At 46.3% G+C, this 21,621-nt stretch overlaps 1 protein-coding gene across 1 annotated transcript in view; it reads left to right on the top strand.

The window, feature by feature from the left end:
• The window catches only part of wdfy4 (WDFY family member 4), a 245,621-nt gene that overhangs the window by 19,693 nt on the left and 204,307 nt on the right, over positions 1 to 21,621 (top strand). The window contains exons 6-11 of the mRNA XM_078199280.1: positions 2,413 to 2,602; positions 5,733 to 5,922; positions 7,365 to 7,525; positions 14,162 to 14,614; positions 18,600 to 18,701; positions 21,201 to 21,391. Coding sequence (XP_078055406.1) covers positions 2,413 to 2,602; positions 5,733 to 5,922; positions 7,365 to 7,525; positions 14,162 to 14,614; positions 18,600 to 18,701; positions 21,201 to 21,391 — 1,287 coding nt within the window. The remainder of the gene's footprint in view (positions 1 to 2,412; positions 2,603 to 5,732; positions 5,923 to 7,364; positions 7,526 to 14,161; positions 14,615 to 18,599; positions 18,702 to 21,200; positions 21,392 to 21,621) is intronic.

Below are 21,621 nucleotides of genomic sequence, written 5' to 3'. Positions count from 1 at the left end.
GATAACATTGGAATCTGTTATAATATAACCAATGATAACATTGGAATCTGTTATAATATAACCAATGATAAGATTGGAATCTGTTACAATCGAACCAATGATAAGATTGGAATCTGTTATAACATAACCAATGATAAGATTGGAATCTGTTATAATATAACCAATGATAAGATTGGAATCTGGTATAATGTAACCAATGATAAGATTGGAATCTGTTATAATCTAACCAATGATAAGATTGGAATCTGTTACAATCGAACCAATGATAAGATTGGAATCTGTTACAATCGAACCAATGATAACATTGGAATCTGTTATAATATAACCAATGATAAGATTGGAATCTGTTATAATCTAACCAATGATAACATTGGAATCTGTTATAATGTAACCAATGATAACATTGGAATCTGTTATAATCTAACCAATGATAACATTGGAATCTGTTATAATATAACCAATGATAAGATTGGAATCTGTTATAATCTAACCAATGATAAGATTGGAATCTGTTATAATCTAACCAATGGTAACATGCTGTGAGGATCAGCTGACCCAGTAGACAATGTAACCAATGGCACAATGAAGTGGTGGTCAGCTGACCTGGTATAACTAGAAAGCAGTAGGGGATTTTGGGGAGCTTGTATGGCCCAGGCTGTAGCCCCAAGTGTTGGTGTGATGATTTTTAAAAATTTAGTCTTTTTCTTTGATTTACGTTCTGAAATTAGTTCCTTTATTGCTTGCAACTGAAGTATCCTTACTGCTGGATGAATGCTGGCAATGCTAACAGTTGTTGCCCAGTCGATTTGTTGGGGCTGTTAGAAGTCAAATGCATTGCTGTGGCTCTGGAGTCACATGTAGGCCAGACTGGTAAGGACAGCAGATTTCCTTCCCTGAAGGGCATTAGTGAACCAGAGGGTTTTACAACACTTGATGTAGATTAGCTTTATATTCCAGATTTATTAATTGAATTTAAATTTCACCAACTGCTGTGATGAGGTTTGAACCCATGTGGGATTAGCCTGGGCCACTGGATTACTAGTCCAGTAACATTACCACTTCACCACTATCTCCCCACAAATGGGCTATGAATTAAATCGAACAAAACTCTCAAGTTTTGTGAAAGAAATGTATCACTCCGACAAGTCAAGTAAGTAAAGTTAAAGTTTATTTATTAGTCACCAGCAAGCTTACATTCACACTGTAATGAAGTTACTGTGAAAATTCCCTAGTTGCCACATTCCGGCGCCCGTTCGGGTACACTGAGGAAGAATTTAGCATAGCCAATCCATCTAACCTGCATCATCTTTGGACTGTGGGAGGAAACCGGAGCACCTGGAGGAAACCCACGCAGACACGGGGAGAATGTGCAAACTCCACACAGACAGTGAGCCGATCTGGGAATTGAAACCTGGTTCCCTGGCGCTGTGAGGCAGCGGTGCTAACCACTGTGCCACTGTGCTGCTTCAGACAAATAAATTTTGTTTGAATTTACAGTTCAATGTTTCAAGTGGAAATAAATCCTGAAATCTCTTTTAATTAGTTATCAAAAAATATATAGCTTGTTTTTGGCCTTTACCTTGCCAGTTGGTGGGAAATTGATTTTTCACAACTCTCTCCTCGTCAATCCCAAAAATTCATAACCAACCACTGAAAATCAGGATGTTAAATGTGAAGTCAAGCCACGATAGGTGCAGACAGGAGAATATTACATGACGGGCATTGTGATGTATAGGAGGCTGTTATCTGAAGTGTATAAACTGATTCATAGAATCCCTACAGAGCAGAAGGAGGCCATTTGGCCCATCGGCCCTGCACTGACAGCAATCCCACCCAGGCCCTATCCCTTAACCTCATGTGTTTACCCTGCTAATCCCCCTGACACTAAGGGGCAATTTAGCATAGCCAATCCACCAGGACCCGCATGTCTTTGGACTGTGGGGGAGGAAACCGGAGCACCTGGAGGAAACCCACGCAGACACGGGGAGAAGGTGCAAACCCCACACAGACAGTCACCCAAGGCCGGGAATCGAACCCAGGTCCCTGGCACTGAGAGGCAGCAGTGCTAACCACTGTGCCGCAGATTAAGTGCAGTTTCCTAGGCCGAGATTCTCCGGTCTTGCACGTTCTGCTGCGCTTGCCAGCGAGAATGGAGAATTTGGCGCTCAGCCAAAACTCCATCCACAGCAGCGGGGCCGGAGAATCCCAGCCGCGTACGAGATGGGAGAATGCAGGCCCTAGAATTTTCCTTCCAAGCCACACTTTCCCTTGCGTAGCCTTTCTGGCAATAGAATTTGGGCCTAAGTGTTAGTTACTGCAGTTAAGATGTGTTGTAGCTTTACTGTAGCAATGCCTCTAATGATTCCATAATGCATAAGGAAACATTGGGTCTCCGTCCTTCCTCTCTTTCAGATCATGCTGTACCTGTGCAGCCAGGTTTCCGCTGTGGAGGCCCTGGTTCAAAGCGATGACCTCAGGTGCCTGATTTTAACAGTGGCCAACCAATGGGACCAATACAATTCTTGCTGGAGGAAATATATGGGTCACGTGCTGAAAGCGATTTCAAAGACACCAACTAAAAATACCGTCAGATATTTACACGGTGGGTCAGCATTTTTCTTTATCGGAATGCGTGTTGCCAATACATGTTTTATAGAAATTGTGTTTCCGAAGTGCTCAGTTACGAAATTGCGTACGAGTCGAATTTTGGACATGGTTTCACTGACGTCTGATTGCTTTTGTTCAAAGAAATTTGAAACTCGAACTAGGGGGCATGGCCTCAAAATTAGGGGGGAGCAGATTTAGGACTGAGTTGAGGATGAACTTCTTCACATAAAGGGTTGTGAATCTGTGGAATTCCCTGCCCAGTGAAGCAGTTGAGGCTACCTCATTGAATGTTTTTAAGGCAAAGATAGATAAATTTTTGAACGGTAAAGGAATTAAGGGTTATGGTGAGCGGGCGGGTAAGTGGAGCTGAGTCCACAAAAAGATCAGCCATGATCTCATTGAATGGCGGAGCAGGCTCGAGGGGCCAGATGGCCTACTCCTGCTCCTAGTTCTTATGTTATGAATTAAGATGCACATTTTCCTCCATCATCCTTCCTGATATTCTGCTAGACTTTTTATGGGATTAAACCACGATGTCAACTCGTTATTCCGCAGATCAACACCAATCTCCTACTCTTTTATCTCAGGGGATGGCCCAGTGGTATTATCACTAGATTGTTAATCCAGAAACTCAACTAATGTCCTGGGGACCCGGGTTCGAATCCCGCCACGGCAAATGGTGAAATTTGAATTCCATAAAAAATCTGGGAATTAAGAATCTGCTGACGACCATGAACCATTATCGGAAAAACCCATCTGGTTCACTGATGTCCTTTAGGGAAGGAAATCTGCCATCCTTACCTGGTCTGGCCTACATGTGACTCCAGAGTCACAGCAATGTGATTCACTCTCAACTGCTCTTTCACAAGAACAGAAGGTAATCTTTACTTGGGTTCACATTTATTCCCCAATTCCAATTGCATCGTGTAACTCCTGACTACGCAATGACCCCACCACCAGTGTCAATATTCAACTGCTCTTGGGCAACTAGAGATGGGCAATAAATGCTGCCCATGTCCCACGAATGAATAAGAAAAAACAGATTCACAGTCAGGAAATCAAAGAGAATTACATTGAACAGAAACCCACTCATCCATGTTCATGCTCTGTTTGAAACCCCTCCCACACTTCCCCATCCTGGCCAATCAGCAACATGATCTGTTCCTATTTCTCATGCATTTATCAAACTTTCCCTTTAATTCATCCACGCAATTTGCATCAAATACTCCTCTTTGGATAACATCATTTCTCTGGAGTTCACGATTGGATTTATTAATGACTATTTTATATCTAAGACCCCTGTACGAGTGTCTCTCATTAATCAATGCAATTTAAGGATTAAGAAATAAAGAAATGAAGAGCATTGTCTTAGGAAAAAAACTCAAAGTGCCATGAGCAAGAAAATGGGAATCGTGCCGGTTTTTTGGATGAGCTGCAAGTCGCAATCTTATGGCACTGCGTGCAGAAGGTGTGCCAGGATGAGATTCTCACCAGTGGGGTAGGGGACGGTGCCAGGTGGGCAGTGTCAGGCTCGCACTGCCCCATGGGCCCTGCCCCAACCGCCAGGGGTTTCGATGGCCTCCGATTTCCTCCTCCCCGCTCCGGCGAGTCTGATCACCGCTGGGTGGAGACCATCTGTGGTTCTCACCAGTGGGAAGCTCGACCAGCGAGCAGGTAAGTGAGCCCAGACAATAGCATCTGGGCCTCGCTACTGATGTCAATGTTGAAATGAGCTTTGCACAAAATAGGGCCGGTACGGTCGGGGGGGAGGCGAGGAACCGAGTGCCACCTCACCTTGATAAAGGTCGGGCGGGAAGAGGTTCTAAAATCACGCCCAGAGTGACTGAGACAGAGGGTGAATCAGAATGGGCAAAGTTAATCAAATCCAGTACAGAAAGTAAAATAAGGAAAGGGAAGGAAAGACCTGATTAAGAGAAGCGAATGAGAGAGACAGAAAGGGAAAAAAAATGATGTTTAAAGTTTGATATTTTCTAAACTCTCCAATAACAATTCCATACCTGAAGAAATGAGAATTTACATTAAATTGTTCACTTAGTAGATTAGAGATGTTGATTGTCATTAATAATTATTGTTCTGTGAAGTGACTCTGTCAAGCCAGGTTTAGCCTTTATTTTATTCATTCATGGGACATGGGCGTCACTGGCTGGCTAGCATTTATTGCCCATCCGTAGTTGCCCAAGGGCAGTTGAGAGTCAACCACATTGCTGTGGCTCCAGAGTCACGTGTAGGCCAGACCAGGTAAGGATGGCAGATTTCCTTCCCTAAAGGAGCCAGATGGGCTTTTCCGACAATGGTTTCATGGTCATCAGTTGATTCTTAATTCCAGATTTTTAAAATTGAATTCAAATTCCACCATCTGCTGTGGCGGGATTCGAACCCGGGTCCCCAGAACATTGGCTGAGTTTCTGGATTAGTAGCCTAGTGATAATACCACTAGGCCATCGCCTCCCCTGGCTTTCTGACCAATTGGTGTACACACTCAATAAGTTCTTAAAAGGAGGCTAAGGTTTGGCACAAACCAAGCAATCGTGTCAATCAACCATGATGTGGAGATGCCGGCGTTGGACTGGGGTAAGCACAGTAAGTAGTCTCGCAACACCAGGTTAAAGTCCAACAGGTTTATTTGGTAACACAAGCTTTCGGAGTGTCACTCCGAAGAAGGAGTGACACTCTGAAAGCTTGTGCTACCAAATAAACCTGTTGGACTTTAACTTGATGTTGTGAGACTACTTACTGTGTCAATCAACCAGCCAGTTGCTGGAGACTTACAATTCACGGCATATCTCTCAAGTCCTGGGACCTGCTTGCCGATTTTTCCACATCGATTCTACACGTTTTGAAGTATATCAGAAACCTTCAGGGAAATATTTGTTCTGGTGGGTAATTGGTGAATGAACTATCAACTCATTTTGCTGAGGCATTGGTCGGAATTCTCCAGTCTCGCATGGCCCACTACGGCTGCCAGCGAGACTGGAGAATTTAGCGCTCTCTCGTTGCAGCAGCGGGACTGGATAATCCCAGTTACGATCGAGGTCGGAGAATTCTATTTCTGTGTGCGTGGTTTGTGACCAGGGACACTAACAGCAGATTTACATTTTGTACAGATAGCGATTGCATAAAGAGGTGCATGCAGAGTTTATCCACAATGGCGGAGAGGTCATCGGTCTATGAAACAGCTCAAGCAGCAGTCAACGTGCTCTGCTTTGTCAAGGATTCTTACCACGTTTCTCCAGAGTTGTTCAATGATTTCGAAAGTAGCGATGGGTACCAACTACTGACCACCCTGCTCCTCGGGCAAGTATTTCTAAACTGTCTTAGGCACCTTATTGACAAGAGATTTGCGGAAGGCACTTTTGAACATCGAAGCTCTGCTTAGAATAAAAGCAAAATTCTGTAGATGCTGCCATTCATGTGTCAGATTCTGGCGAGATTTCGGTGAATATTGACACTGGTGGTGGGGTCATTGCGTAGTCAGGAGTTACACGATGCAATTGGAATTGGGGAATAAATGTGAACCCAAGTAAAGATTACCTTCTGTTCTTGTGAAAGAACCGTGTGTAAGAAGTGTAAACTCCTTCACCCCCACTCGCCCGTTCCAAAGTAACACTTCTCCATGCCTCACAACCAAAACCCTTTCCCAGAAGGAAAGACCAATTGAGTTTGGGAATAACTGGTACTCATTCATTTTAAGGTACACAAGACCATTTTGTCTGCTCAGAACTAAGTGGCCGAACTCATTTCACATATTTAAGTTTCTAAAGTTTGTTTATTAGTGTCACGAGTAGGCTTACATTAACACTGCAATGAAGTTATGGTGAAAATCCCAAAGTCGCCACACTCCAGCATCTGTTCGTGTATCGAACTCCACACTGTCTGTGTAGAGTTTGCACATTCTGCCCGTGCCTCACATTCTCCCCGTGTCTGCGTGGGTTTCCTCCGGGTGCTCTGGTTTCCTTCCACAGTAAGAAGTCTCTCAACACCAGGTTAAAGTCCAACAGGTTTATTTGGTAGCAAATACCATAAGCTTTCGGAGCGCTGCCCCTTCGTCAGAGGGGCAGCGCTCCGAAAGCTTATGGTATTTGCTACCAAATAAACCTGTTGGACTTTAACCTGGTGTTGTGAGACTTCTTACTGTGCTTACCCCAGTCCAACGCCGGCATCTCCACATCATTCCTTCCACAGTCCAAAGATGTGCAGGGCGGGTTGATTGGCCATGCTAAATTGAACCCTAGTGTCAGAGGGATTAGCGGGTAAATATGTGGGGTTACGGGAATAGGGTGGGATTGTGATTGGTGCAGATGGGCCGAATGGCCTCATTCTGCACTGTAGGGATTCTATGTACACTGAGGGAGAATTTAGCATGGCCAATGCACCTAACCGGCATGCCTTTGGAGCGTGGGAGGAAACCGGAGCACCCGGAAGAAACCCACGCAGACACGGGGAGAACGTGCAGACTCTTCACAGACAGTGAACCAAGATAGGAATTGAACCCGAGTCCCTGGCGCTGTAAGGCAGCGTTGCTAACCACTGTGCCGCCCTGGGAATTTAACTGAGACTACAAGAATTTCTTGCTCCCATTCTGACCTGGATTTACGCTGAGGGCCCAGAGCTGGAAGGCCGCCAACAGTCCTTGTCCAAGGATTCTTTGTCTGTTGACACACATTTACTTTCTCAGTTAATATTTGTGATTTATTTTGAATGATTTGATTCCTAGTTCAACTGTACTCTCTCATTAGGTACAATAAAGAATTGGAGAAAGAAGAAGCAAAAACCTTGGAAGAGCTGGTAGACTTTTTGAGTTCCCTCACAATCTATGGTCAGAAGGAACTGAAAGTCACGCCCAGCATTGCAGGCTCACAATTCCCAAATTTTAAGTTTCAACAGCCTCCTAAATCAGGTAACTAGCTCTGTCTGAACTGGCTAACTATGGCGAGTTTGTTTTTCCTGTATTCCTTTGACGGGGATGTGGGTATCACTGCCAACATTTGTTGCCCACCCCTAATTTCCCCTTGAACTGTGTGGCTTCCTAGACTATTTCAGAGTCAACCACATTGCTGTGGCTCTGGAGTCACATGTAGGCCAGACCGGGTAAGGACAAAGGCAAAATACTGCGGATGCTGGAATCTGAAACAAAAACAGAAAAATGCTGGAAAATCTCAGCAGGTCTGACAGCATCTGTGGAGAGAGAATTGAGCCAACATTGAGATTTGATTTATTATTGTCACATGATGAAGGAGTACAATATAAAGGGAAAGACTCTTAGTACGGTAGAGGATCAGAAGGACCTTGGGGTCCGGGTCCACAGGACTCTAAAATCGGCCCCGCAGGTGGAGGAGGTGGTTAAGAAGGCGTATGGTGTGCTGGCCTTTATCAATCGAGGGATTGAATTTAGGAGTCCGGGGATAATGATGCAGCTATATAAGACCCTCGTCAGACCCCACTTGGAGTACTGTGCTCAGTTCTGGTTGCCTCATTACAGGAAGGATGTGGAAAAGATTGAAAGGGTGCAGAGGAGATTTACAAGGATGTTGCCTGGATTGAGTGGCATGCCTTATGAGGATAGGCCGAGGGAGCTCGGTCTTTTCTCCTTGGAGAGACGTAGGATGAGAGGAGACTTAATAGAGGTATATAAGATGTTGAGAGGCATAGATCGGGTGGACTCTCAGAGGCTTTTTTCCAGGGTGGAAATGGCTGCTACGAGAGGACACCGGTTTAAGGTGCTGGGGTGTTGGTACAGGGGAAATGTTGGGGGGAAGTTTTTCACACACAGGGTGGTGGGCGAGTGGAATCGGCTGCCATCAGTGGTGGTGGAGGCAAACTCAATAGGGTATTTTAAGAGACTCCTGGATGAGTACATGGGACTTAATAGGATGGAGGGTTATAGGTAGGCCTAAAAGGTAGGGATATGTTCGGCACAACTTGTGGGGCCAAAGGGCCTGTTTTGTGCTGTAGTTTTTCTATGTTTCTATGTATTAATATACAGTGTAAAAGTGAGGTTATGCATTTTGGAAGGAGGAATGAAGGCATAGACTATTTTCTAAATGGGGAAATGCTTAGGAAATCAGAAGCACAAAGGGACTTGGGAGTCATTGTTTAAGATTCTCTGAAGGTTAACGGGCAGGTTCAGTTGGCAGTTAGGAAGGCAAATGCAATGTTAGCATTCATGTTGAGAGGGCTAGAATACAAGAGCAGGGATGTACTTCTGAGGCTGTATAAAGCTCTGGTTAGACCCCATTTGGAGTATTGTGAGCAGTTTTGAGCACCATATCTGAGGAAGGATGTGCTGGCCTTGGAAAGGGTCCAGAGAAGGTTCACAAGAATGATCACTGGAATGAAGAGCTTGTCGTATGAGGAACGGCTGCGGACTCTGGGTCTGTACTCATTGGAGTTTAAAAGGTTTGAGGGTGGATCTTATTGAAGCTTACAGGATACTGCGAGGCCTGGATAGAGTGGACGTGGAGAGGATGTTTCCACTAGTAGGAAAAACGAGAACCAGAGGGCACAACCTCAGGCTAAAGGGACGATCCTTTAAAAAAGAGATGAGGAGGAATTTCTTCAGCCAGAGAGTGCTAAATCTTTGGAACTCTTTGCCGCAGAAGGCTGTGGAGGCCAGGTCATTGAGTGTCTTTAAGACAGAGATAGATAGGTTCTTGATTAATAAGGGGATCAGGGGTTATGGGGAGAAGGCAGGAGAATGGGGATGAGAAAAATGTCAGCCATGATTGAATGGCGGAGCAGATTTGATGGGCCGAGTGGCCTAATTCTGCTCCTATGTCTTATGGAAAAGTATTATTTCTTGTGCGCTACACAGACAAAGCATACCGTTCATAGAGAAGGAAACGAGAGAGTGAAAAATGTAGTGTTAGAGTCAAAGCTAACGATCCACTTAATATAAGGTAGGTCCATTCAAAAGTCTGATGGCAGCAGGGAAGAAGCTATTCTTGAGTCAGTTGGTATGTGTCCTCAGACTTTTGTATCTTTTTCCCAATGGAAGAAGGTGGAAGAGAGTACGTCCGGGGTGCGTGAGATCCTTGATTATGCTGGCTGCTTTTCCGAGGCAGCGGGAAGTGGAGACAGAGTCAATGGATGGGAGGCTGGTTTGAGTGATAGACTGGGCTTCGTTCAGGACCTTTTGTAGTTTCCTGCGGCCTTGGACAGAGCAGGAGCCATACCAAGCTGTGATACAACCAGAAAGAATGCTTTCTATGGTGCATCTGTAAAAGTTGGTGAGAGTCGTAGTGGACGTGCCAAATTTCCTTAGTCTTCTGAGAAAGTAGAGGCGTTGGTGGGCTTTCTTAACTATAGTGTCGGCATGGGGGAAACCAGGACAGGTTGTTGGTGATCTGGACACTTAAAAATGTGAAGCTCTCGACCATTTCTACTTCGTCCCCGTTGATGTAGACGGGCATTTGTCAGATCTAAGAGAAAAGAAAATCAGATGAGATTCATACTATGAGGGTGGGGGGCGGACGGGGGACTGTAATTGAACAAAGGAAATGTAAATGGTGATGAAGAAGGCTGAGAAAGTGCTGAATGTGTCCATTAAGTGATCAGAATGTGTGAATGGCAGGGATGCAGGTGCAGATTGTAAAGGAGCTATCTGAGGAATGTGGCAGTTACCCAGTTGCCCGGGTAAGGATGGCGGATTTCCTTCCCTAAAGGACATTAGTGAACCAGACGGGTTTTTGTGACAATCAGTGATCACCATTACTGAGGCCAGCTTTATATTTCCAGATTTGTTAATCGAATTGAAAGTCCATGAGTTGCTGTGGTGGGATTCAATCTGTCCCCAGGATATGAGCTGTGGCTTCTGGAGTGGTGGCCCATTGACAATTCTCCACAGTCTCCCCAATTACTTGAAACTTTCACGACCCCGATATTTGACTTTTAACATCCATCTCTGCAGGCACGGTGGTGCAGTGGTCAGCACTGCTGCCTCACAGTGCCAGGGACTCGGGTTCGATTCCAGCCTCGGCCCACTGTCTGTGTGGAGTTTGCACATTCTCCCCATGTCTGCGTGGGTTTCCTCCGGGTGCTCTGGTTTCCTCCCACAGTCCAAAGCTGTGTAGGTTAGGTGGATTGGTCATGCTAAATTTCCCCTTAGTGTCCAAAGATGTGTAGGTTTGGGGGGGGGTTACAGGGATAGGGTACGGGATGGGCCTGGGCAAGATGCACATTCAGAGAGTCGGTGCAGACTCGATGCAGAATGCAGGGTGGTGCAGAATGGACTGTAGGGAATCTTTGTATCCGCTTGATGCGCTCTGAGATTCAGCTGAGCTCTCTCTGCAAGTGTTGACACTCTGTAGAGTCTCCAGGTTGTTAATAAAGGAGTCAGAGAGATATACAGCACAGAAATAGGCCATTTGGCCCAACTCATCCATGTCGACCAGGTTTCCTAAACTGAACCAGTCCCATTTGCCTGCGTTTGGGCCCATATCCCTCTAAACCTTTCCCATCCATGTACCTGTCCAAATGTTTTTTAAATGTTGTAATTGTACCCACCTCTACCACCTCCTCTGGCAGCTCATTCCATTCACGCACCACCCTCTGTGTGAAAAAGTTGCCCCTCAGGTTCCTTTTAAATCTTTCCCCTCTCACCTTTGAACCTGTGCCCTCTAGTGTTGAACTCCCCCCTACCCTGTGGGAAAGGACTACATTCTGTCAGGAGAAACAAGTCGTTACTCAGTGTCACCACTGAATAATAACGTGAACAATGAGAAGAGTGCGCCTTTCTCCAAGTACAAACTGTCATAACTAATTTACCTCCCTGTTAAAAAGGGAGGCCGGGTGGTGGTGGTGTGTGTGTGTGTGGGGGGGGGGGGGGGGGGGGAAGAATGGAGGGGAAGGAGGAGTTCCCTACTTCAATAAGAAGAATACTGGAAGATCTGTGTTTGTCTTTGATTAGGAATTGAAGGAACCCAGGGGCAGTCGAGTTTAACCCCCAATGCCAAGTGGGAATGGGACACGGGCAAGTTTAAGATCATTTGCCTCCACTCGACAATTTGTGAGCACCTAGACCTGGCCTGCCGCCATTTTGTATTTACTAACTATGAACTGGGCCAAGGCTCCAGCTATGAGCAGCCGGGAACCTACTTTAAGTCTTCAATTGCAATCCAATTACGCCAATGGGGCAGGGGGCAAGTACTTCAACTTGTGAACCTCTGTGGAGCCAAACCGAAATGCCAAACGTGGCGGGAGCCCAGGGAGTGGGCGGAAATGGGCAAGGTGTCTTTGGGGAAAAGTAGTTTTGCTGTGGAATTCTAGTGCTTCTGCTAATCCCTGTCCCGGGAGGAAGTCTTGAGGCTCCCTTACCCCTGGGGCCGCCACTCCTGTCCTCAGTGTCAGTGTTCCCGATTCCCCTCCCGTCCATGAGACCATAAGTTGTGGGTGGCACAGTGGTTAGCACTGCTGCCTCACAGCGCCAGGGACCCGGGTTCAATTCCAGTCTCGGGTCACTGTCTGTGTGGAGTTTGTACATTCTCCCCGTGTCTGCGTGGGTTTCCTCCGGGTGCTCCGGTTTTCTCCCACACTCGAAAGATGTGCGGGTTAGGTTGATTGGCCCTAATAAATTTCCCCACAGTATCAGGGGGGGCTCGCAGGGTAAATACGTGGGGCTAAGGGGATAGTGGATGGGTGGGATTGTGGTCAGTGCAGACTCAATGGGCCGAATGGCGGCCTCCTGCACTGTAGGGATTCTATGTGCGGCCAGAATGTAGGCCATTCGGCCCTCGAACCTGCTCCTCCATTCAATGAGATCATAGCCTACATTGACAGTTACCACTTCCTTGAGTCTCCGGCGACCTTTGAACTGCAACCTTCCATTCCCAAACCCATTGATGTCACTCCTGCCGGTTTGGGGCGGGAGTCCGTTTCGGAGTATTTTAATGAGCTTCAAAGTTGAGTCTCCCGGGCAGGGACTCGCTGCCTGCTTGCATCCTGCCAGATCCCATTAAAATTGTCCCCATGGTTTAGAAACACGATTTCTGAACTTATGGTTTTGCTTTGGAGGAGAAGCACCATCCCATCTTTCATTAAAAGTGCAATTTCATCTCCACAGAATAGGAAATGTACCTTTGGAAAAGAACAAAGAGAAGTACAGCACAGGAACAGGCCCTTCGGCCCACCAAGCCCATGCTGATCATGATGCCCTAACTAAACGAAAATAAAACCTTCTGCCCTTACTCGGTCCGTATCCCTCTATTCCCTCCCTATTCATGGACCCATCCAGATGCCTCTTAAATGTTGCCAATGTGCCTGCTTCCACCACCTCCTCTGGCAGCGCGTTCCAGGCACCCACCACTCTCTGTGTGAAAAACGTCCCCCGCAAATCTCCCTTAAACTTTCCCCCTCTCACCTTGAACCTGTGCCCCCTTGTAATTGACACTTCCACCCTGGGGAAAAAGCCTCTGACTATCCACCCTGTCAATGCCTCTAATAATTCTGTAGACCTCTATCGGGTCTCCCCTCAGCCTCTGCCTTTCCAGTGAAAACAATCCTAGTTTATCCAACCTCTCCTCATAGCCAATACCCTCAGGACCCCCAGGCAACATCCTGGTGAACTTTCTTTGCACTTTCTCCAAAGTTTCCACATCCTTCTGTTAGTTGTGTGACTAGAACTGCACGCAATACTCCAAATGCGGCCGAACCAAGGTTTTATATGGCCAGACTTTGCAACATCTTGGCAGCTCATTGGAAATTGGAATCTTAATTTGGCAGAAATGTTTTAAAACAAAATTTTATTTGCAATGCAAGCAACAAACTGTTGTTAGGCCGCATTTGGAGTATTGTGTGCAGTTCTGGTCGCCGCACTACCAGAAGGACGTGGAAGCTTTGGAGGTGTTTTACAGTCTCATTGTCCCCATTACTGGCTTTCAATTCCAGGTTTATTAATTAATCAAATTTAAACTCCATGAGCTGCTGTGATGGGATTTGAACCCGCATTCCCAGAATCCAGGCCCTGGGAGTATTAATTCACCTTGCAGGGAATATCTAAGACTCCCTAGCATCAGGATTCAGAGTGCATGGAATTAAAAGTCAAATGATGACCATTGTCAATTGTTGTAAAAAAAGTTTATTTATTAGTCACAAGTAAGGCTTACATTAACACTGCAATGAAGTTACTATGAAAGTCCCCTCAAAAACCCAACTGGTTCACTAATGCCCCTTTCGGGAAGGAAATCTGATGACCTTGCCTGACCTAAATTGCCCCTTAGTGTCAGGGAGACTGGCTAGGGTAAATTCATGGGGTTATGGGGATAGGGCCTGGGTGGGATTGTGGTCAGTGCAGACTTGATGGGCCGAATGGCCTCCTTTGCACTGTAGGGATTCTATGGTCTGGCCTACATGTGACTCCAGACCCACAGCAATGTGGTTACTGCCACTTAGGGATGGGTAACAAATGCTGGCCTTGCTAGTGACGCCCAATCCCATGAAAGAAGAACAAAAAAAATGAATAATTTAAACAATTATTGGTTTATTGTGCGCATCTGACTTCGCTCCAAGTTGCTGACATTTTTTTTGTTTCCTCATCAAGAAACAACCGTGAAGAACCTCCAGGCTTTCAAAGTCTTGCAACTCGTCTTCTTAAAAGCTAATTGCTCCTGCCTCTCGTCCATTATCCTGAGCGGCATCAGGAAGATCTGGAGCTGGGACAAAGCCAACTTCTTCCTGTTGGAATGGACGCAACAGGCACTCTTCCAGTTCACCGAGGTGATATACCTCAAGTCGCGGCCCGTGCAGGTCCAGTACTTTCAGATGCTGCGCTATGTCGTCCTCGACTTGGCTTACATCCCCCACGAGGTCTTTTCGAGGGTGCAGGCCATCATCCGGGAGAGCCTGTCTCCGGCCTGCGCCCTGCTGGCCCTGGAGTGCGTGCTGGACATTGCCAAGTACGACCCACTGCTCACCGTGGTGTTCAGAGAAACCAGGCTCCTTGAGATGCTCCTCACACAGCTCCAGAGGAATGCGAAACTGCTGAAGAAAGCAGGTATGGCGAGCAGAGAACTATTTCTCTGACTTGTAGATCTCAGTGCTTAGCGATGGCAATTAGAAAATCGATTTGCCTGGGCGCGTTGGATTGCTGGCAATAAAGTAATATCAAGCAGTAAGAAGAACACTTCCTCAAAGCCTGATCATTCCATCTTATTAATTTTGAAAGAGTTGATTCTGCGTTCAGTTTCCAACATTCACTTCTCCTCTTCATTAGTTTTGAATTATTGATTGGTTTGCGTTAAAAGGATTGTGTCTCTTTGACCCCACTGTGCCCCCAGGCTTTTCTTTTGCTGTTCCAAGGCACTGCAGAGCTAACTTTAAGTGCTGCCCTCCTTGGTCATGAGTATATGTTGGAAAACCGGAGCCCGTGGTAATATAGCCCCATCTCCGTCACGCACCCAACAGGACGGCATGGTGGCGCTGTGGTTAGCACTGTTGCCTCACAGCACCAGGGACACGGGTTCAATCCTGATCTTGGGTGACGTCTGTGTGGAGTTTGCATGTTCTTCCCGTGTCTGTGTGGGTTTCCCTCGTGTGCTCCGGTTTCCTCCCACACTCCAAAGATGTTCAGGTTGGGTGGATTGGCCATGCTAAGTTGCCCCTTAGTGTCCCAACATGTGCGAGTTAGATGGATTAGCCATGCTAAATTGCCTCTTGGTGTCCCAAGATGTGCAGGTTGGGTGGATTGGCCATGCTAAATTGCCTCTTGGTGTCCCAAGATGTTTAGCTCAGGGGGATTAGCGGGTTAATATGGGGTTATGGGGATAGGGCGGGGAGGAGGGCCTGTCAGAGAGTCGTGCAGACTCGATGGGCTGAATGGTCTCCTTCAGCACTGTAGGGATCTATGAATCGATGATAAATTGTCCCTTTCACAAGATGTGTTGGTTAGTCGGGGGGGATTAGGGAGTAAATGCGTGAAGTTACGGGGGTTGGAGAAGGGGTGGGTCCGGACAAGATGCTCTGTTGGAGAGTCGGTGCAGACTCGATGGCCTCCTTCTGCATTGAAGAGATTCTGTGAAGGCTCAGTTACAGGATTTCACTCTGGCTGAATTTACCCTTCCAATTCTTAGCAGAGAAATCACCATATTTAATGGGTGAGTTCCCAATCCTCCTGAATTGGCCAAGAATCGAAGATTAATCTCCGGACACAGCAGCGAGGAACCTGGGAAAAATATTGGGAGTGCATTGAAAAAATAATCTTCACATTAAACTTTCTTTTCAATGTTTTCATTTTTAGTTATAAAAACACCCACAATGAATAAGTGTTGTGTTGACTGAAATCCAATGGGCTTTCCCATTGGGAAGGTAGTATTAGATGCCAGTGGCAGGTATGAGAGTGCTGGGCATGAGGTCAAGTGATGACACCAGGAATGAATGTACGAATTAGTAGCAGGGGTAGGCCACTCGGCCCCTCGAGCGTACCCCCCCCCCCAATTCAATATGATCATGGCTGATCTGATTGTAACCTCAACCTCGCATTCCCCGTACTCCCAATAACCTTTCACCCCCTTGCTAATCAAGAATCTATCCAGCTCTACCTTAAAAATATTCCAAGTCTCTGCTTCCATCGCCTTTTGAAGAAGAGAGTTCCAGAGACTGTCCGAGGCAGATCATGCCTTACAAGCCTGCTTGAGTTTTTTGAAGATGTGACTAGACACTTAGAAGAGCGGTAGATGTGGTTTATATGGATTTCAGTAAGGCGTTTGATAAGGTGCTCCATGCAAGGCTTATGGAGAAAGTGAAGGGGCATGGGATACAAGGGGACGTTGCTTTGTGGATTCAGAACTGGCTTGCCCACAGAAGTTGTAGATGGGTCTTTTTCAGAGTGTAGGTCGGTCACCAGTGGGGTGCCCCAGGGATCTGTTCTGGGACCCTTGCTCTTTGTGATTTTTATAAATGACCTGGATGAGGAAGTGGAAGGATGGGTTGGCAAGTTTGCTGATGACACAAAGGTTGGAGGTGTTGTGGATAGTGTAGAGGGATGTCAGCAGTTGCAACGAGACATAGATAAGATGCAAGACTGGGCGGAGAAGTGGCAGATGGACTTCAACCCAGATAAGTGTGTGGTGGTTCATTTTGGCAGGTCGTATAGGGTGGAAGAATATAATATTAAGGGTAAGACGCTTGGCAGTGTGGAAGAACAGAGGGATCTTGGGGTCCGGGTTCATAGGACGCTCAAAGCGGCGTCGCAGGTAGAGGCTGTGGTTAAGAAGGTGTATGGAATACTGGCCTTCATCAATAGAGGAATTGAGTTTAGAAATCGGGAGATAATGCTGCAGTTGTACAGGACCCTGGTCAGACCCCACCTGGAGTACTGTGCCCAGTTCTGGTCGACTCATTACAGAAAGGATGTGGAAGCCATAGAACGGGTGCAAAGAAGATTTACGAGGATGTTGCTGGGATTAAGTGGTATACCTTATGAGGATAGGTTGAGAGAGCTAGGTCTATTCTCCTTGGAGAGGCGAAGGATGAGAGGTGACCTGATAGAGGTGTATAAGATGTTGAGAGGTATTGATAGAATGGATTCTCAGAGGCTTTTTCCCGGGGCTGAAATGGTTGTCACGAGAGGACACAGGTTTAGGGTGCTGGGGAGTAGGTACAGAGGAGATGTTAGGGGTAAGATTTTCACTCAGAGGGTGGTGGGTGCATGGAATCGGCTGCCGGTAGTGGTAGTGGAAGCGGATTCGATTGAGTCTTTTAAGAGACTTTTGGATAGGTTCATGGAGGTTAGTAAGATAGAGGGTTATAGATGAGCCTAGAAGGTAAGGAAATTGTTCGGCGCAACTTGTGGGCTGAAGGGCCTGTTTGTGCTGTAGCTTTTCTATATTCTATGTTCTATTCTATGTTCTAGACTCAAGACCCTCTGAGAGAAAAAAAATCTCCTCATCTCTGTCGTCTTAGAATCATAGAATCTCCACAGTACAGAAGGAGGCCATTCAGTCCACTGAACCTACAATCCCACCCATGCCCCGTCCCCGTAACCCTGCTAATCCCCCTGACACCAAGGGGCAATTTAGCAATGGCCAGTCAACCTAATCTGCATATCTTTGGAGTGTGGGAGGAAACCGGAGCACCCGGAGGAAACCCATGCAGACACGGGGAGGACGTGCAAACTCCACACAGACAGTGACCCCAGGCCAGAATTGAACCCGGGTCCCTGGCGCTGTGAGGCAGCAGTGCTAACCACCGTGCCAGCATGTCGCCCATAAATGAAGGACCCCTTATTTTTAATCAGTGACCCCTAGTTCTAGATTCTGTGACAAGAGGAAACATCCTCTCCACATCTACCCTGTCAATACCCCTCAGGATCTTTCATGTTTCAATCAAGTCACCTTCTGAACTCTCGTGGATACAAACCTAACCTCTCCGACCTTTCCTCATAAGAGAACCGGCCCATTCCTGGGATTAGTCTAGTAAACTTTCTCTAAACTGCTTCTGACACATTTACATCCTTCCTTAACTAAGGAGACCAATACTGTGCACTATACTCCAGATGTGGTCTCACCAATGCCCTGTACAAGTGCATGCAACCAAAATTGGTTTGGTGGATTAATCAGCACTATATTGCATTTCATCATCATAGAATCATAGAATCCCTACAGTGCAGGAGGAGGCCATTCGACCCATCGAGCCTGCACCGACAACAATCCCACCCAGGCCCTATCCCCATAACCCAAAGTATTCTACCCACTAGTCTCCCTGCCACTAAAGGGCAATTTAGTATTGCCAATCAACCTAACCAGCATATCTTTTGGACTGTGGGAGGAAACTGGAGCACCCGGAGGAAACCCACACAGACATGGGGAGAATGCGCAAACTCCACATAGACAGTCACCCGAGGCCAGAATTAACCTGGGTCCCTGGCACTATGAGGCAACAATGCTAACCACTGTGTCACCCATAATTTGTCAATTTTCGTTAAACATCCACGGATTTGTGTTTGGACATGGTTATTTCCCTCCACTTTGTATTTCCTGCAGGAAAAAACGTACCTTCCAACGAACAGGAGCATCGGAGAGAAGCCTCGTGTCTGATGTTACAAGTCGTGGCTATCATGCTTCAAGGCTCTGTGAAGAACATTGGTGAGATACAAAGAGTTGATGTGACATTGTCTGTGTCAGTGCTCCTTACCGGAATACCAGCCCTTTCTGTTGAGCACGTCGTGCAGGTTTTAACACCCAGAATTCAACACTTAACACTTCCATTTCATATCCTGCTATTACCTACATTAATTATAGAAACATTACAACCGGAAGGAGACCATTTGGTCATTGAGTTTATTGAAAACTGGCTCAAGTCTGGTTAATCCAACACTTGTGTTCTTGCGAGCCTACATGAACCCTTGTTTGGTCAATTTATAATTCTTATACTTGATTTGTCATTTTTATTTTTTATTCGTTCATTTATTTCCCATCTCTAATTGCCCTTGGCCTGAGTGGCTTGCTGGGCCACTTCAGAGTCAACCACATTGCTGTGGCTCTGGAGTCACATGTAGGCCAGACCAGGTAAGGATTTTCTTGAAGACTCCAGTAGAAGCAAGTACCAAACAAAGTTTGACAGCAAGATAAGGAGATAATAAAATAGGCAAAAGATCACCGATGGAGGTTTTAAGGAGCAACTCAATAGAGGAGAGCACGGTAGAGAGGAGGAGGGGTTTAGGGAGGGTATTCCAGAGCTGAGGAGGCTAATGGCATTGCCACCAAAGAGGGAGCTATTTGGATTGGGAATGCACAAATGGTCAAAACTGGAGGAAAACAACAATCTTTGATGGGCTGTAGAGCTGGAGGAGGTTACAGAGATAGGAAGGGGCAAGACTATGGAGAAGGCAGTGGTGTCGTGGTATATAAGTCCCTGTGGGGGACTTATTGACAAGATCATCCAGGTCCCTTTGTACATCTACGCTTTCTAATCTCTTACTACTCATTGGGCTGCACGGTGGCACAATGGTCAACACTGCAGCCTCACAGTGCTAGGGACCTGGGTTCGATTCCCGGCTTGGGTCACTGTCTGTGTGGAGTCTGCACATTCTCCCCGTGTCTGCGTGGGGATTTTCACAGTAACTTCATCGCAGTGTTAATGTAAGCCTACTTGTGACACTAATTAAAAAAATAAATCCTCTCTTCCGCTTAGGCAGGTTACAGTCCTCCGAACTCAGCATTGAGCGTGGGCGTCACAGTGGTTACCACTGCTGCTTCACAGCACCAGGGACCCGGGTTCGATTCCTGGCCTTGGGTCACTGTCTGTGTGGAGTTTGCATGTTCTCCCCGGGTCTGGGTGTGTTTCCTCCTACAGTCTGAAAGACGTGCTGGTTAGGTGCATTGGCCGTGCTAAATTCTCCCTCAGTGTACCCGAACAGGCACCGGAGTGTGGCAACTGGGGGATTTTCACTGTAACTTCATTGCAGTGTTAATGTAAACTTACTTGAATAAACTTTAAAGCTTAAAACAGGTACACAAAGATACAACAAAAATAAACAGTCCGATAAAAGTTTCTGCAATCGATTATAGAGGCAACATTAAAGTCATCTGGAGCAGAAACAAGTCCAGTGGTGAGGGGAATGGATGCAATTCCTAGACTAGCATCAAAAAACAGAAGCACTGAATTATCCTAACATTCTTCTGACATGATGTACAGCTGTAGCCTTTCAGAGAAAAACTAGACTTGGGATTGTGAGAACATAGAACATAGAACATAGAACATTACAGCGCAGAACAGGCCCTTCGGCCCACGATGTTGCACCGACCAGTTAAAAAAAAAAAACTGTGACCCTCCAACCTAAACCAATTTCTTTTCGTCCATGAACCTATCTACGGATCTCTTAAACGCCCCCAAACTAGGCGCATTTACTACTGATGCTGGCAGGGCATTCCAATCCCTCACCACCCTCTGGGTAAAGAACCTACCCCTGACATCGGTTCTATAACTACTATAAGTTACTTTTCTCTAATTGCCTCTCAAGACAAGAAAGTTGTCCTATCGTCCCATGTTCAGGACTGTTAGGGAATAAAGGTCCCTGGAGGTAAAGCTATGGATTATATACTACCCACAGGAGATAATGGAATTGATCTGTTCCTGAAATAATGTTGATTCTCCTTCCAGGCTCTCTGTTAGTCTCTCACCCAGGCAATAGTCCAAAGATGTGCGGGTTAGGTAGATTGGTTATGCTAAATTGCCCCTTAGTGTACCGGGATGCGTAGATTAGAGGGATTGGCCATGCTAAATTCTCCTTTAGTGTTCAAAGACGTGAAGGTTAGGTAGATTGGGCACGGTACATTGCCCCTTAGTGTCCAAAGATGTGTAGATTACGTGGATTGTCTATGCTAAATTGCCCCTTAGTGGGACGAGCAGGGTAAATACGTGGGGTTACGGGGATAGGGCCCGGTAGGATTGTTGTCGATGGGCAGAATGGCCTCATTCTGCACTGCGAGATTTTCTATGATTCTAATATCTGCTCCCTCTATGCAGTTAATTGACTTCTACCAACCAGTGCAACTATATCGCTCGTAACATCACCCTCCATTGTCTGACCTTCGCCAAAGCTCACAGTGCGGGCATGACTGACCTTTCCCCTTTCCGTTTAGTGATTCTTCGAGAATACGGGATGACTCCCTACGTCAAGATCTTTCTGGATGACACGTTCTACCGCAGTCACGCTCTGACCATCTTGGAGCAGCTGTTCATTGTGAATGCGGAGGAGTACATGCGGGTGGTCATTGGAGTATTGTGCTCAGCGACCCAGACAGAATTAACGCTGAAACTCGACCTCCTTCAGGTACCTTCTCGTTATCCTAACGGCTGCCTTCACTTGGGTGGGAATGGATAGGGAATAGAGAATGCTTCTCACTGCTTCAGTGAACCTCTGCAGCCATGTGGCAAGAAATGGAAACTGGAATTCCATTTAGTGCCACAATGCATGCTGTATTTGAGTGTGAATCCTTTACCTATTTAGGCTTAGAATTATTAATTTTTTAATGGGGTCAGCAGAAAATCCAGTTAATGGAA

Source organism: Mustelus asterias, chromosome 28 (assembly GCF_964213995.1).
Source record: "Mustelus asterias chromosome 28, sMusAst1.hap1.1, whole genome shotgun sequence".
Taxonomy (NCBI): domain Eukaryota; kingdom Metazoa; phylum Chordata; class Chondrichthyes; order Carcharhiniformes; family Triakidae; genus Mustelus; species Mustelus asterias.
The sequence above is the reverse complement of the archived record's forward strand: the minus strand, read 5'-3'. Positions and strand labels throughout refer to the sequence as shown.